The following is a 15,337-nucleotide window of genomic DNA, read 5'->3' on the forward strand; positions in this document are numbered from 1 at the left end:
AATGGAAAGATATTTTTTTAAAAAAAGGTTCCTGAAAATGATTCCGAGAATTTGTTTGGTGATTTGGAGAAAAACTCTATTAAAAGAAAGGCTCCTGAAAATAATTCGGAGAATTTGTCTGGTGATTTAGAGAAAAGATCTTTTAAAAGAAAGACTCCTGAAGATGATTTGGAAAATTTGTCTGGTGATTTGGAAAATTTGCCTTCTGATCCTGCAGATAAAGAAAGAATATTGGAAAATCATCCAAATGAGAGAGACGAAGTTAGACGCAAATATCTGATGAAATGTCCTTGTCAACCTCGTGGTCATAAATTTCCTCATAAAACAATCGAGAATAAATTAAGACGATTTAATTCATCTTGGTTTCATCAGTATGGTGATTGGTTGGAAGTGTGAAAAAAAAAAGACAAAGCATTTTGTTTGTTTTGCTACTTGTTTAGAGATTACAGTGCATTTGTGACAAAATGGTTTGATAGTTGAACAAGACAGAGAAATTGCGTAATCATGTAGGACAATAGTGCATTGAAAAGATCTGATAATCTGATGACACAAGGACAGTCAATTTTTCAAGCTTTTTATAAGCAAGAAGATGCAGCCAAAAAATGAATACAATACCAGATTGAATGCTTCAATTAATGCTTGTAGATATTTGCTACGACAAGGATTACCGTTTCGGGGTCACGATGAGTCAGTGAATTTAACTAACAAAGGAAACTTTTTGGAGCTTCTGAAATACAATGCTAAGCAGAATGAGCTTGTAAGTAAGGTTGTGTTGGAGAATGCTCCAAAAAAATAATCAGATGTTGTCTCACAAAATTCAGACAGAGATAGTTCATTGCTTTGCAAAGGAAATCATTGAGTCAGTTATTCAAGAAATTGATCATGGTGTGTTTTGTTTGTTGGTGGATGAATCTGCAGATGTTTCTGATAAAGAGCAAATCGCAGTGGTCTTTCGCTTTGTTGATAAACATGGGATAGTTAAAGAAAATTTTATTGGTCTTGTTCATGTGAAAGAAACATCATCTTTATCTCTCAAATGTGCTGTTGATTCATTTTTTGCTAAACATGGATTGAGTATGAACATGTTAAGAGGGCATGGATACGATGAAGCGAGTAATATGAAGGGTGAATTCAATGGGTTGAGAGCTTTAATTTTGAAAGAAAATAATTCTGCCTATTATGTTCACTGCTTTGCTCGCCACCTTCAATTGGTTGTTATTACAATAGCTCAAAAACATTTAGAAGTTGGGAACTTCTTTGACATGATTGTTGTCTTGTTAAATGTTGTTGGAGCTTCCTGCAAGAGAAAAGATATGGTTCGAGAAGACCATCGAAAAAGGATTGAGGAAAAAACCAAGAAAGGTGAAATTTAGATGGGAAAAGGGTTGAATCAAGAGCTTTCATTCCAAAGACCCGGTAAAACTCGTTGGGGATCTCGCTATAAAACATTATTGCGTTTGGTTGATCTATTTCCTTTGGTTATTAAAGTGTTGGAGTACGTCGAAAGCGATGGACTGATCGTATTAAAAGATGCCAAGCTAATGGTCTTTTCAAATACTTTCACACTTTTGATTTTGTGTTCTATTTACAGTTGATGCTGCTTCTTCTTGGACTCAAAAATAATTTATCAAAGGCTCTACAAAGGAAAGATCTAGATATTCTGAATTCTATGTCACTAGTGAAATCCACCAAGTAACAATTGTACAAGCTCAAGAATAATGGATGGGAATCTTTTATCAACAAAGTTTATTCTTTTTGTGAGAATTATAAGACAGAGCTGTTGGTTATGGAAGACGAACTGATTGATTCAAGGAAACCAAGAACGAAAAGCAACAAAACCATCGTGTATCATTACAAGGTGGAATGCTTTTTCACTGTATTGGATATGCAAATTCAAGAGTTTAATGATCGTTTTGATGAGATAAATACTGAAGTACTTGGTTGCATTGAATCTTTGAGCTCTAATGATTCATTTCTGATATGTCTATATTTCGCATCATTTAAACTGCACTTTAGAGTCCAACTCATGTGTTTTCTCATTCATTTTGAGTCTTTAGGCATTAAAATAGGCTTTAGGATTTGCATTAGGTCCCAAAGAGTTTTGCATGGTTTGGAGTCTTTATCAGGTGCTTCGGAGGCTATTTGGAGCTCAAGAGGAAGATCAGGAGTGGAAAATGTGAAGAAGAGGTTCAAAAATGGTGAAAACCGCTTGGAGAAATTTCTCGGCGAAAACTCATACCGGCTGGATCAAAATATCGGCTAAAATCGCTATCGGGTGGTCTTTACCGGCTAAAAATCTTTACCGGGTGAAAACTCCATCGGGTGAAATTTTATGCCGAGGCGAGAAGTTTTTATCCGCTAAAAAGGTTCCCGCGGTACACGTTTCTCAGACATTTTCCTTACCGCGGGAAGCATTTCTCGGCTAAAATTATTTTTCACCCGCGCGCATCAAAGATCGCAAATCCAGGGAATCTTCTGGCCCGAATCAGTTGACGGGGACTTCACCAAAGTTGGAGATAATCAAGTCAAGATCATAGAACAGTTGGAATCTCAGAATTCGGAGCAGGGAGTAGAGAGATATCGCTACCGGAAGACACACCTGTCTTGCATGCATTCAAAAGCCGATCCGATGGGTTTCGAAGATTACATGGAACGATGCCCTTCCAGCTCGAATCAGTATACAGGGCCTTCATCAATATTAAAGATATTTGAGCGCTATTTCTGGAACACCTGAGATCACCCAATTTGGAGAGGTGGTTTGGAAGATATCGTCTCCAGAAGAGACATCGGTCTATAAGCTGTTTTTCCAGTCATTCCGATGCGGTGCAAAGATGAGCAATCCGGGAAGCCTTCCACTTCCCAAGCTCAGATGGTTTCTTCACCAAAGTTTGAGCTGAATGAGTTACCTTGATTATGAGACTGGTTTCAAGACATTTGGAGTCGTGTGCTGAAAGTTATCGCAACCGGAAGACAAGTTGATCAGTACGAGCCCAAGGAGTGTGATACGCGCTAAGTGTTTCTACGAGCCTCGGCATCATTACCTCTACATTGCTTAGGCCGAGGCTCGTCCCCTGAAGCTCTTTGTACTAGACCTTGTACTAACTTCCCGGTATGTCAAGATCGAGGTATGCATGCTGGAGAAGCGAAGCTGAAAACAGCTAAGTGTTGAACGTGAACCTCGGCTTAAAGACCTCGGTATTGCATGCCGGACTTCATCTTCCTGAACCCCTCGACTAACAAGCTCCTCGGCATTGCATGACGAGGTCCCTTGTCACGAACCCAGATTCAAGAACAAGTTGACTCAGAGAATGCACGTAAAGATGGATTGAAGATTAGGGTTTATGCATGTTCTTGACATGTTCTTCATGAGATCTTCATCTTGACCTTTGCTCACGTGCACCCCTCGGCATCAAGACCTCGGCTTCAGACTCTCACACACCGAGGTGCTCACCCGACGACACAAGAAGAGCGTTCAGTACCCGGTTTGTTCCGGGCTGACCCGCAACACTTACCCTTCACTATAAATAGATTTTAGGACCAGAAACCTAATCATCTTTTATCTTATCTTATTTCCTACCTGTTTTAGCTTTAAGAACTTGCCTCTTTTGTGAAACTTGATTAATCTAATCTGATATCTCGTTTTCACGTAAGAATCTCGTTCTTGTCCATTTCTTTTATTCGCCAGCACTAAAGCTTCTAATCATGACCAGCTACACGTCTTGCAAAAGACTTAGTGAGCTCGTTATGATCAGTGAGTAGTCCATTTAAGAGGTTTTAGATAGGTAGATTAGGGTGTTTCCAAGATAGATTAGTGAGTTTAGGGGTCTAGCTTGCATGTTTCATTCCTTAGCCATTCTTGTACTCTAAGCTGGATCCAAGCACATCACTTGCGGTCCAGATCTGAGACTTTCCTTGCATCAAATGTGTTTGAGGAAATGTCTGAACCAATTGGCTAAGGGTTTAAGAGTCTTTCATCGTGAGAGTGATAGTTTGTTCTCTTAAACGACTTATTGAACTGTATCTTAAACCTGACTGATTCATGCTTCTCAAAAGGGATTTTGGTATGAAAGAGAATCAATTTAGATGTTTAATGCCTTCATGAGAGGATTATCATATTTTGAGTTCATGTTAAATGAAAATGTTTGCTAATATTGATTCATTATCTCGCTGGTTTAGCTTGGAGACACCCGAGTCCTTTACCCTGTCTAAAGCCTCTGCCTTTATCATCTATTATCATCATCCGACCATTTGCTCATTTACTTATTATCATTTGCATCTTCATCTAGTCTAAATATCATCGCTTGTTTTATTTTCATGATTATTTGCTTTTCATATAGATTAGTTACCAAAAACCTTTACTTGATCATCTTGACTTAAGATCACAAGTAACATAGATTAGTGCCTCTCCACAAGTTTGGTTTTAAAACCCCTTGTACTACAAGACAGGGGATTGATAACCTCTATAAAGAGCTTGAAAACTCTTAGTTATCAATTGTTGCTGTTGCCAACTTGTGGGAGCATTAGTTTCTTACTTGTTCTTGAGATCAAGACTTTACTTTCTTTTGTTTTACTAACTCTTTTACAAGTTCTGGCTTTACTTTCGGGTGCATGAAAACCAGGTCTCGCAGCACAGAACCGCCTCTCCCTTACGACAACAACATCAACCGAATAGAACGGAGGGCACGCGAGAGAGAATGGCACTTTGAACGGCTTGGAATGGCAGAACAGCAAAGGATTGAGCAGCAGGCTCAAGATGCCGAGCACCAGGCTCAGGCTAATCAAGCGCAGGCCGAGAGGAATGAACAGCAGGCCTATGTTAATCAACAACAGGCTCAGAAAAATGAAAGGCTTGCTCAACAAAACCAACATCAAGCCAACAGAAATGAGCAGCAAGCACATCATATTCCTCCGCCACCACCACCAGCTCAGAGACAACCTCCTCCGGTCTTTGTTGGAGAAAATGACCGAGCAAACGCGCATCAATATAGAGCCGGGATTCAGGCACCACCTGTGCAAAACAACAACTTTGAAGTTAAAGCTTCCCTGCTCAGTATGGTGCAGAACACCAAGTTCCACGGTCTACCCCGAGAAGACCCTCTTGAGCATCTTGATCAATTTGATCGAGTTTGCGACCTAACGAAGATAAACGGGCTATCAGAAGACAGTTTTTAAGCTATGCCTGTTCCCATTCAGCCTCCGTGATAAAGCACACCAATGAGAAAAGAACCTCCCGAGGGGTTCTATACAAACATGGGAGCAATGTAAGCTGGCATTCTTGTCCAAGTTCTTCTCCACATCACGCACGGCCAAGCTGAGGAATCAGATCTCCAGCTTCACACAACACACCAACGAGAGTTTTAGTGAAGCTTGGGAACGGTTCAGAAGCTATACCAACCAATGCCCACACCACGGCTTCTCGGAGGCATCCCTCCTGAGTACTTTATACCGAGGTGCCCTCCCCAAGATCCATAACCAACTAGATACAGCCTCCAACGAGAATTTTCTTGGGAAAGAGATAAACACGGCAACGGAGCTCGTGGAGAACCTTGCAATGTCTAATGACACCTATGGATAGGATTTCGACAGGGCTAACCAATCTGAAGGATCTAGTAAAGAGTTGCGAATAGAGAAAGACATTAGAGAGCTACAGAGAAAGCTTGACAAGGTTCTAATGGCTACAGAAAAGCCAATACACTTTGTCGGCGAGTTTGATGAGCAAGGGCCAAGCTTTGATAATTTCAATGAAGATGGTCTCACACAGGAAGAGATAAACTACATAGGGAACCAATAAAGGTATCAGTGGTTTAACAACTTTGGGAACAATCCAAACCTCTCTTACCGAAACCCAAATGTAGCTAATCCTCAAGACCAAGTATACCCTGCTCAACAACACCAACAAAGCTATGCTCCTAAAGCTCCATTTCTGAATAGCTTTCAGCCCAAGCAACAGTTTGGTGGGAAACAACAAAGCTACAGTCAGCAGAATCAACCGGCTCAAAGCAACAACTTCAACAGCCAACCGCAGCAGCATAAGTTTCCACCAGGGTTCGGTCCCCAGCCAATGGGTAATCAGTAATAGAACCAAGGAACGGCTGAGAATCAGATGGGACCTGACGTCTGTGGGCTTCTACAGCAATTATTACAAGGCCAGCAACGAGTTGAGAGCCAGCACGCAACAATGCAACAAGATATACGGGAGCTTAAGCAGAATCAAGCTTCAACATCTTCAAGAGGTCCGGCTTTACCAGGAAAGCCGGAACCAAATCCGAAAGAGTATGTGAACGCCATCACATTGAGGAGTGGAAAAGAATTACAAGCTCCAGCACCTAAGCCAAAGCTCGTTGAGGACAACGAGCAAATTGGTGGGAAGGCAGCCTCAAATGATGCGTAAGAAGATGAGGTTTTAGAGAAAGAACCGGTCAAAGACAAAGGTAAAGAGGTGGAGAAGACACCTGAGCTTGAAAATCCACACGTACCACCACCTCTTATCAGCCTAAGATACCATTTCCAGGGCGATTCAAGAAGCAAATCCTAGATAGAGCCAAGGCAGTCTTTGAGAAACATTTGGAGAACACGCAAATGACTTTGCCTATCATAGATGTTTTCTTAGCTATACCACAACTTGGAAATTTTCTAAAGGATGCAATTCTCAACAAGACAAAGGAGCTCCAGGGTATGGTGATATTGAGTCACGAATGTAGCGCTATCATTCAGGGGAGATCTATACCAAGAAAGTTATCAGATCCGGGCAGCTTTACTGTGCTTGTGTGATCTAGGAGTTTCCGTGAGCTTAATGCCCTATACGGTGGCAAAGAGACTGGGATTTAAAAGCTATAAACCTGCCAAGATCTCCCTTGTGTTAGCTGATAGATCAGTGAGATTACCGGTGGGCTTACTTGAAGATTTGCCTTTGAGAATTGGTGAAATAGAGATCCCCACTGATTTCATAGTTCTTGAGATGGATGAGGAGCCTGTTGACCCCATCATCTTGGGAAAACCGTTCTTAGCAACAGCAGGAGCGATCATTGATGTGAGAGGAGGCATGATCGAGCTGCACATCGGTTCTGAAACTATGAAGTTTGACGTGAAGGAAATGATGAAGAAACCGGCCATTGGAGGTCAGGTTTTCTATGTTGAAACCATGGATGAGCTAGCTGATGAGATCCTAGAGGAGTTAAACGCAGAAGACCCATTACAAGTGGTCTTAACGCGGGAACAAAGTGAGCACGGGTACTTGAACGAGGAAAGCGAGGTGTACAAGCGTCTCTTGGACCAACCGAAAGAACTTGAAGCTGAGACAAAGTTTTTGGAGCTCAGGAAGAGTGGCCTCGGCATTTTAGACATCGGGGAGTCCAAGACTGTTGGGAGACACCTCAGGATATCATGGCCGCAACATTTTATGCCGAGGTCAGTGATAAACCACGCGAGGAAGCTGTTCCGAGGCAATGCAGCTTCGATGCTGATTGGAATGAGGCTGATGCATCCCCTGTTGAGCTCAAGCCTCTACCAACAGGGCTGAGGTACGCTTTCTTAGGCTCAAACTCTTCATATCCTGTGATCATCAATGATAACTTGTTAGAGCATGAAGAGGGTGCATTGCTTAGCGAGCATAGAAAGTTCAGGAGAGCAATAGGGTATTATTTGGCCGATATTAGAGGCATCTCTCCTGACATATGCACCCGCAGGATACACTTAGAAGACCAATCTATGTCTTCTATTGAGCATCAACGACGTCTTAACCCGAACCTCAAGGAGGTGGTTAAGAAGGAGATACTCAAACTCCTTGAGGCAGGGATAATATACCCAATTTCTGACTCAAGGTAGGTATCTCATGTTCACGTTGTGCCCAAAAAACAAAAAGGATGAGCTTATAGTCCAAAGAACCATCACCGGTCATCGCATGTGCATAGACTATAGAAAACTGAATTCTGCTTCTAGGAAAGATCATTTCCCTTTGCCATTCATTGATCAAATGCTTGAGAGGCTGGCTAATCATCCTTATTTTTGTTTTCTTGATGGGTACTCGGGTTTCTTTCAAATCCCCATAGATCCCCGAGATTAAGAGAAAACAACATTTACATTCCCTTATGGCACTTATGCTTATAGAAGAATGGCTTTTGGTCTTTGTAATGCACCTGCGACTTTTCAAAGGTGTAAGATGCATATCTTCTCTGACCTCTTTGAAGAGAAAGTGGAGGTGTTCATGGACGACTTTTCTGTCTATGGCTCCTCTTTCTCCGATTGTCTTTCTAACTTGTCTCAGGTTTTAAAGCGATGTGAGGAGCACAGGCTTGCCTTGAACTGGGAGAAATGCCACTTCATGGTTCAAGAAGGGATTGTTTTGGGTCACAAGGTATCAGAGAGAGGCATAAAGGTGGATAAAGCCAAGATCGAGGTTATGGTGAATCTGCAAGCTCCGAACTCGGTGAAAGGGATAAGAAGCTTCCTTGGGAATGCAGGGTTCTACAGGAGATTTATCAAAGATTTCTTTAAAACAGCTAGACCTTTGACGAGGCTGTTGTGAAAAGAGGTTGATTTTGTCTTTGATGATGAGTGTGAGGAAGCTTTCAAGAAGATCAAAGAGGCGTTGATCAGTGCACCGATCGTCCAAGCCCCTGATTGGTCATTACCCTTTGAAGTGATGACGGATGCATCAGATTATGCCGTGGGAGCTGTCTTGGGGCAGAAGAAAGATAAAAATCTCCATGTGATCTATTACGCAAGCCGCACATTGGACTCAGCTCAAGAGAAGTACACGACTACCGAGAAAGAAATGTTGGCCATTGTAATTGCGTTTGATAAATTCAGGAACTATCTCGTGGGATCAAAGTTCATTGTCTATACAGATCACGCAGCCTTGAGATACCTAATGGCCAAGAAAGATGCTAAGCCAAGACTTCTCAGATGGGTTTTGTTGCTTCAAGAATTTGATATGGAGGTGCTTGACAAGAAAGGTATTGAGAATGCAGCTGCTGACCATCTCTCAAGGTTGAGAATCGAATCACAAGTACCTATAGATGATGCTTTGCCCGAAGAACATCTCATGTTAGTCAAGTCCTATCTAGAAGTGGAGGAGGCCAATACGATCAGGGAAAGAAGCCTCCCATGGTTTGCGGATCTTGTGAACTACTTGTCATGCGGGTCAGAGCCACCAGAGCTAGATTCCTATCAGAGGAAAAAGTTCTTTAGAGATGTGATGAGATATCATTGGGATGAGCCGTATTTATACGTGCTTAACAAGGACCATTTCTATAGACGATGCTTAGCTGAGGAAGAGATTTACCCGGTGTTGCAAGAATGCCATGGTTCAGCATACGGTGGTCACTTAGGGGCTTTCAAGAGGGTAGCCAAGGTTCTACAGAGTGGTTTTTGGTGGCCGACTATGTTTAAAGACGCTAAGAGTGTTGTCTCAAGATGTGAGGCTTGTCAAAGGCACAGTAACATATCCAAGAGGAATGAGATGCCTCTGAATCCGATTCTTGAAGTCGAAGTCTTCGACTGTTGGGGCATTGATTTCATGGGTCCCTTTGTGAGCTCATACGGGAATCAGTATATACTTGTTGTTGTGGACTATGTGAACAAGTGGGTAGAAGCAGTTGCATCTCCAACCAATGACTCAAAAGTTGTGGTAAAGCTCTTTAATTTTCCCAAGATTTGGAGTCCCACGGGTAGTTATCAGTGATGGAGGTAGCCATTTTATCAATAAAACTCTTGAGAGTCTTCTGAAAAAGCATGGAGTGAAGCAAAAGGTAGCCAGCCCTTATCATCCTCAAACAAGCGGTCAGGTGGAGGTCTCAAACCGACAGATCAAAGCTATTTTGGAGAGGACCATGAGCTCATCTAGGAAAGATTGGAGCAAGAAGCTCGACGATGCTTTGTGGGCTTACAGAACCGCGTACAAAACCCCCATCGGCACCTCACCATTCAACTTGCTTTATGGGAAAAGTTATCATTTACCGGTTGAGCTGGAGTACAAAGCCTTGTGGGCAGTGAAACTTTTGAACTTTGATATCAAGACGGCTCAGGAGAAGAGGGTTCTACAGCTTGAGAAAATCCGTTTAAATGCTTTTAAGAGCTCTAAACTCTACAAGGAAAGAACCAAGGCGCTCCATGACAAGACGATACACAAGCGAGAGTTCAAAGAAGGGGACCAAGTTATGTTGTTTAACTCGAGACTTAAGTTATTCCCTGGAAAGCTAAGGTCTATGTGGTCTGGTCCGTTTACAGTTCTTGAAGTGAGGCCATATGGAGTCGTTGTGTTAAAGGGAAAAGATGTGCAAGGCTTTGTTGTGAATGGTCAGAGGATAAAGCATTACTTGGTATCAGAAGCAAGAGAGGGAGCTACCTCAGTTCCTCTTCTTGAGCCCGAAACTGCCTGAAAAGGTAAGTAAAGTCAAACTTAGAGACGTTAAACAAAGTGCTCTTGGGAGACACCCCAAGCTTATCCTTGTATATATTTCATTTTAATCTTTCTTTTTCTTTTTACTTGAAGCTTTTTGAAGGGTTTGTTAAGTGTTTCAGTTTTAGACAGCGTTCTGAAAGTGAATCTTGAGGGCAAGAAAGCTTGAAAAGACACGGCCTTGTGTTTAAGACAGGAGTTTCTATAGCCTCGGTATCGACTGTAACACCCCCGACCCGAGTCTATTCATGACTTAGATCGAGCCGGAAGCGTTACAACGCGGAGACAGACACGGACCGGCCCGAGCATCCCATACTACTCGAGCTAGTCCACGTCCGAGACCGTTCCTCGAGCTCACAGCTGATAACTTAGAGTTTTCTAGGCTCTAAATGAGGGGTTATCAATCCCTTTTGTCACTTTTCAGTACAAAGGGTATCAATCCATCATGTGTAGACACTAAGATGCAGTATCAGTTCTTAATTCAAGCCAAATGAGTGAAGTTTTGCTGATTAATGACAACTAAGAATGGAAAAACAAGGATTAAAGCTAATGATCAATTTAAACAAGCAAGTAAATGAGCTAAATGAGATGAGAATGTATGTATGACGATGAGAAAGGTCTTAGACATGATAGTGGATTAGGGTGCCTTTAGTGTTAAACTAGTGAGCTAATGAATCATGTGATCAAGCAAACCATTCAACTTAAACATCATTAATTAAGTTAATCCTCTCATGAAGGTATCAACTTCTATGCTAAAACAGTTTCTAACCTAATCATCATTAGTGAAACATGAATCAACAAGCATTGAGAACCAGTTTAATCTGTCATTTAAGCATATAGACAATCATTCCCATGATGAATAACACTTAAACCTCTAACAACCTTGGTTCAGGCATTTCATCAAACACTTTTGGTGCATAAAATGCCCAGAATCTAGACCACATATGATGTGTATGGATCCAGCATTAAGAGCAGGTTGTAGAGAATGGAATATGAATGATCTAACCCCTAAGCTCACTAATCTACCACCTAAGCACCCTAATCTACATATCTAAGATCTTAATTTGGGGATTACTCACTAATCATGATCAACACACTAGATCCTTTGCAAGATGTGTTGTTAATCATGATTAGAAGTGTGTAGATGAAGATGGAGATGATAGATTAAGAAGAAGACAGCTTTTAAACACAAGATCTCTCAAACTCTCTTGATTAAAACGTCCAAAATCAGATATTTCTCTTCAAAAGGAGTTTTCTTACACAAAAGAGGAAAAGAGATTATGGAATAAAGCTTAAGTCTTTGGGATAAAACCCTAAAAACTATATATAGGTCTTTAAAACGGATCGGGTCAGCCCGGAACAAACCGGGTCCTGACCCGGCTTTAATGGATAAAATGACGAGTGTGCGAGTTGGTCAGGAGCCTCCCAAGTCGCATGCCCAAGTCGCACAGCCAAAGAAGCAGTCTTGTGAGCCTTAAGTCCCTTAGTCTCAGCCGCATGCCCATCTAGGTGTGTTTTGCGAGTCTTCATGCGGTTCAGTCTTCTTCCTCTTCAACTCGCATGACCAAGACGAAATCTAGGGAGAATATGTGTGCGACTTGGTCCTCCTTTAGTCCCAAGTCGCATGCCTAACTCGCACAGCCAAAGAAAGAAGCTTGAACGAGATAGAACCCATGTAAGCTCAGCCGCATTACTCTCTCGGTGTGATTCGCGAACCTTCATGCGGCTTAGTTCTCTTTACTCCTTAACTCTCACGACCATGTAGCAGGGGCCTTCAGAGATATGTGCGGGATGGTCTCCATCACTCCCAAGTCGCATGCTCAAGTCGGTGTAAATTGCGAGTCTTCATGCGGCTCAGTTCCAAGCTTGGCCAACTCGCATGCTCAAGTCGCACGGTTGTGGACTTAGAATTTTTCTTGCTCGGGAACCTTAGACCTTACCCAGTGATACCTTACTCGCACATCTCAACACGCAGCTCAACCCACAGGCATTAATCTCCAGGCATTGCGAGTTAACCAAGTCGCAAGACCATCTCGCGGGCTTCAGATCTCCTTGGACCACTTCACATTCGTGGGAGAGTAACTCCCAAGATACTGGTCCAAATGGTGCGATTCTAACTTCAGTGGACAGAAAACTCAGACATATTCAACTTTGGTGAAGGAACCTTCGGCGTTTGGGAAGTGGAAGATTCCCTGGAGGGCTCATCTTCGCAGTGCATTGACACGGTCAGAAAGAGGCTTTTAGACATGCGTCCATTCCAGAAACGTTATCTTCTTGCTCATAGCTCCGAATTGAATGATATCAAACGTTCTGGAAAGAAGACTCAAATGTATCGGATCTTGATGAAGGTCTTGTAGACTGAATCGGTCTGGAAGTGCATCGTCCTGCTCACGGCTCTGGAACCATGATCCAATCCTCTCCAATTTTGATAAAGCACCCGACAACTGAATCGACCGGCAAAACCTTCGGGTAACGCGATTTCTGAGATGTGTCTTTACCCGGAAATTTTGGCCGAGAAACCTTGGCAGCGGTACGCGTTTTGGCCGAGGGGCTCACTCGCGGTACATGAAAATCGCCGATAAAAGTTGCCTGCGGTATGTGAGAATCGCCGAGAACCTCCAAGCTCTGATCGCCATTCCTCTTCCTGGATCCACCTTTTCAACTCCAAATAGCTCCAAATACACCTGATAAACACTCCAAACATGAAAGACTCATTGGGACCTAATGCAACTCCTAAGTCCTAAAACAAACCCTAAAGACCTAAAATGCATGAAATAAGATATGATTTGAAATGAAATATACAACCTAAATGATGCAAATTATGAACATATCAACTCCCCCACACTTGTCCTTTGCTTGTCCTCAAGCAAAAAAAACAAATGAGAGAAAGAGGTTGGATGCATTGGGAGTTCATATTCCTTAATGAGAGAGTGTATCACTAAAAGAATTCAAGGGTCACTGTCCTAGTTGCTAATTCTAAGATGCATTGCAAACAAGATTACTCACAAAACTTTAGCCATACTTATCAATAAATGAATCAAGCTCAAGCTTAAGTTTTCACAAACAGCCATAGTTCCAACCTTTTGACATTCATTAAAGCTCATGTGAATCATGTTTATGCAAATCATGTACTCACTTGTCTTGGGACAGGGTCATGAGACAAAGATGATCTCATTTAATGTTTATGGTTTCCATGCAGCTCAAGGGATCACTGAAGAAGGAATAAACTTTAACAGAATGCTAAGGGTAAAAGGCAACTGGTGCATACAAGAGCAGAATCCCATCTACCCAATGCCCCAAATCGGTCTTTCACCTTAACTCTACTCCCATGAAAATCACATCATAGTTACTCCTCTCTCAAGACATTCATTGCCTTATCAACCCTCTCCTCACTTCACTCTCATTCTTTTTCTCACCAGGGGGTTCATCTTTTCAACTTTAAACTCAGGCTTTGGGGTCTGAATCTTCCATTTAGCTCTTTCTCATATAACACTTTCTAGCCTCTTTTCTTTTCTTTTCAAACACTTGAGCCTTTTGGCTTCTTTTCTTTTCTTTTTACTTAGAGGCTAGACTTTTCTTTTCAACACACAAGAGCTTTTCTTTCTTTAAACAGCAGACCCCAAACCGCTTTCTTTTCTCCTTCAACCCCTGGTTTTCATCTCAAATTTCCTCTTTTCCACTCAGTGTTTCTCAAGAACTCTTCCTAGCCTACTCTAGACTCATGATGCTGAGCTAGATCTACATGAGACCCTACTCTTGTCGCCCTAAACCCAACACTTTCTGTCAAGTTTATTCAGAAAAAAGCCTCACATCTCTCACTATAGTGTTTCAGGCTTCAAGGAAGGTTTGGTTAAAGGCAGGAAACTGTCTCAAGGTGAGAGAACAGCTATTTGAACTAGCAAAGAGTGGTAAAAGGGATAAGAGAGCTCAAATATTTTAAGGGTACCCATGAGTTCACAATGACATGCACAAGCAATGATAATTAGATTGTCAAATTATGGTTCTCACTTAGATAATGCTGGACTAATCAAAGCTTGATTCACTCAACAAGTTCAAAGCATGGATCAGTCTTGATTTCTTTCTTGTTTACATGCTGCAAAGAACTAGAAACTAGGGCAGTGAACTGAATTCTTAAAGTGATATTCTCTCAAGGATCATCACTCCCTTGCATTGATGCAACCTACATGAATATGTAACTAGACTCAATCCTAAAAATGAGAATGCAACTACATGAACATTTTTTGTTGTGAAATTTTTTTGATTTTTTGATTTTTTTGGTTTTTTTATATGCACTTAGATGAAACTACATGAATGCATGCAAGAATGTGACTCAAGACTCAAAGTATAAAATAAGAACAGAGAAAACATGATTAGTAAAAGATGAAACTCCTCCCCCACACTTAAATAACACAGTCCCTTGTGTTATAAAAGCATGAAGGAGAAGTGCAAAGCAAAATCACAAAAATGCAAAGAGAAAACAAGCTAACAACATGCATATATACAGAGATGGAGTGTTACCTAAGAGCTGTGGAAGTCTGACCCCAAAGAGTGAGAGGGTTTTGAAGTGTGACCGGATGGTGTCTCCTAGGAGTGATGGCTTGCCTCATCAGAACCGTCTTCAAGATCCACCCATGCTGTGCCATATGGGACCAGGGCCGTGCAGTTGATGAAACTCTCTCCAACCTCTTCTCTGTTCCTTGGTGAAACCGGTGTTGGAGATCCACCTTTGCAAGGGTTTTCAAGCTTCTTGATCCTCTTCTTCATCTCCTTGATGCACTTTGCCATCTTGTGGATTGTTTTATCCTGGTACTTGCACCATTGTTGGAGAACACCGATCTTTTGTTGAGCTCTAAACCCTGAAGTGCCTGGCTCCTCCCAGTTGTAATCATCAAAGTGATATCTGTTTCCACCAAAACGTTTTTGAGGTGGAGGCAGACC

At 41.9% G+C, this 15,337-nt stretch overlaps 1 protein-coding gene, 1 non-coding gene and 1 pseudogene across 2 annotated transcripts; 2 read left to right on the forward strand and 1 right to left on the reverse strand.

Annotated features, from left to right (window-relative positions):
• Positions 1-589: 589 nt before the first annotated feature.
• On the forward strand, positions 590-5,791 carry LOC112086642 (annotated as a pseudogene).
• On the reverse strand, positions 5,309-5,415 carry LOC112087037. The gene has a single exon (XR_002899884.1). It is a non-coding gene; the product is annotated as a small nucleolar RNA R71 (small nucleolar RNA).
• Positions 5,792-7,141: 1,350 nt separating the features above from the next.
• On the forward strand, positions 7,142-8,524 carry LOC112086643 (uncharacterized protein K02A2.6-like). Its single transcript, XM_024155614.1, has 4 exons — positions 7,142-7,442; positions 7,514-7,634; positions 8,107-8,197; positions 8,264-8,524. Exons 1-4 carry the CDS (start codon positions 7,142-7,144, stop codon positions 8,522-8,524), a joined length of 774 nt encoding a protein of 257 aa, XP_024011382.1.
• The last annotated feature ends 6,813 nt before the right edge of the window (positions 8,525-15,337 follow it).

Source organism: Eutrema salsugineum, unplaced genomic scaffold, assembly GCF_000478725.1.
Source record: "Eutrema salsugineum unplaced genomic scaffold, Eutsalg1_0 scaffold_2, whole genome shotgun sequence".
In the NCBI taxonomy this organism is placed as follows: domain Eukaryota; kingdom Viridiplantae; phylum Streptophyta; class Magnoliopsida; order Brassicales; family Brassicaceae; genus Eutrema; species Eutrema salsugineum.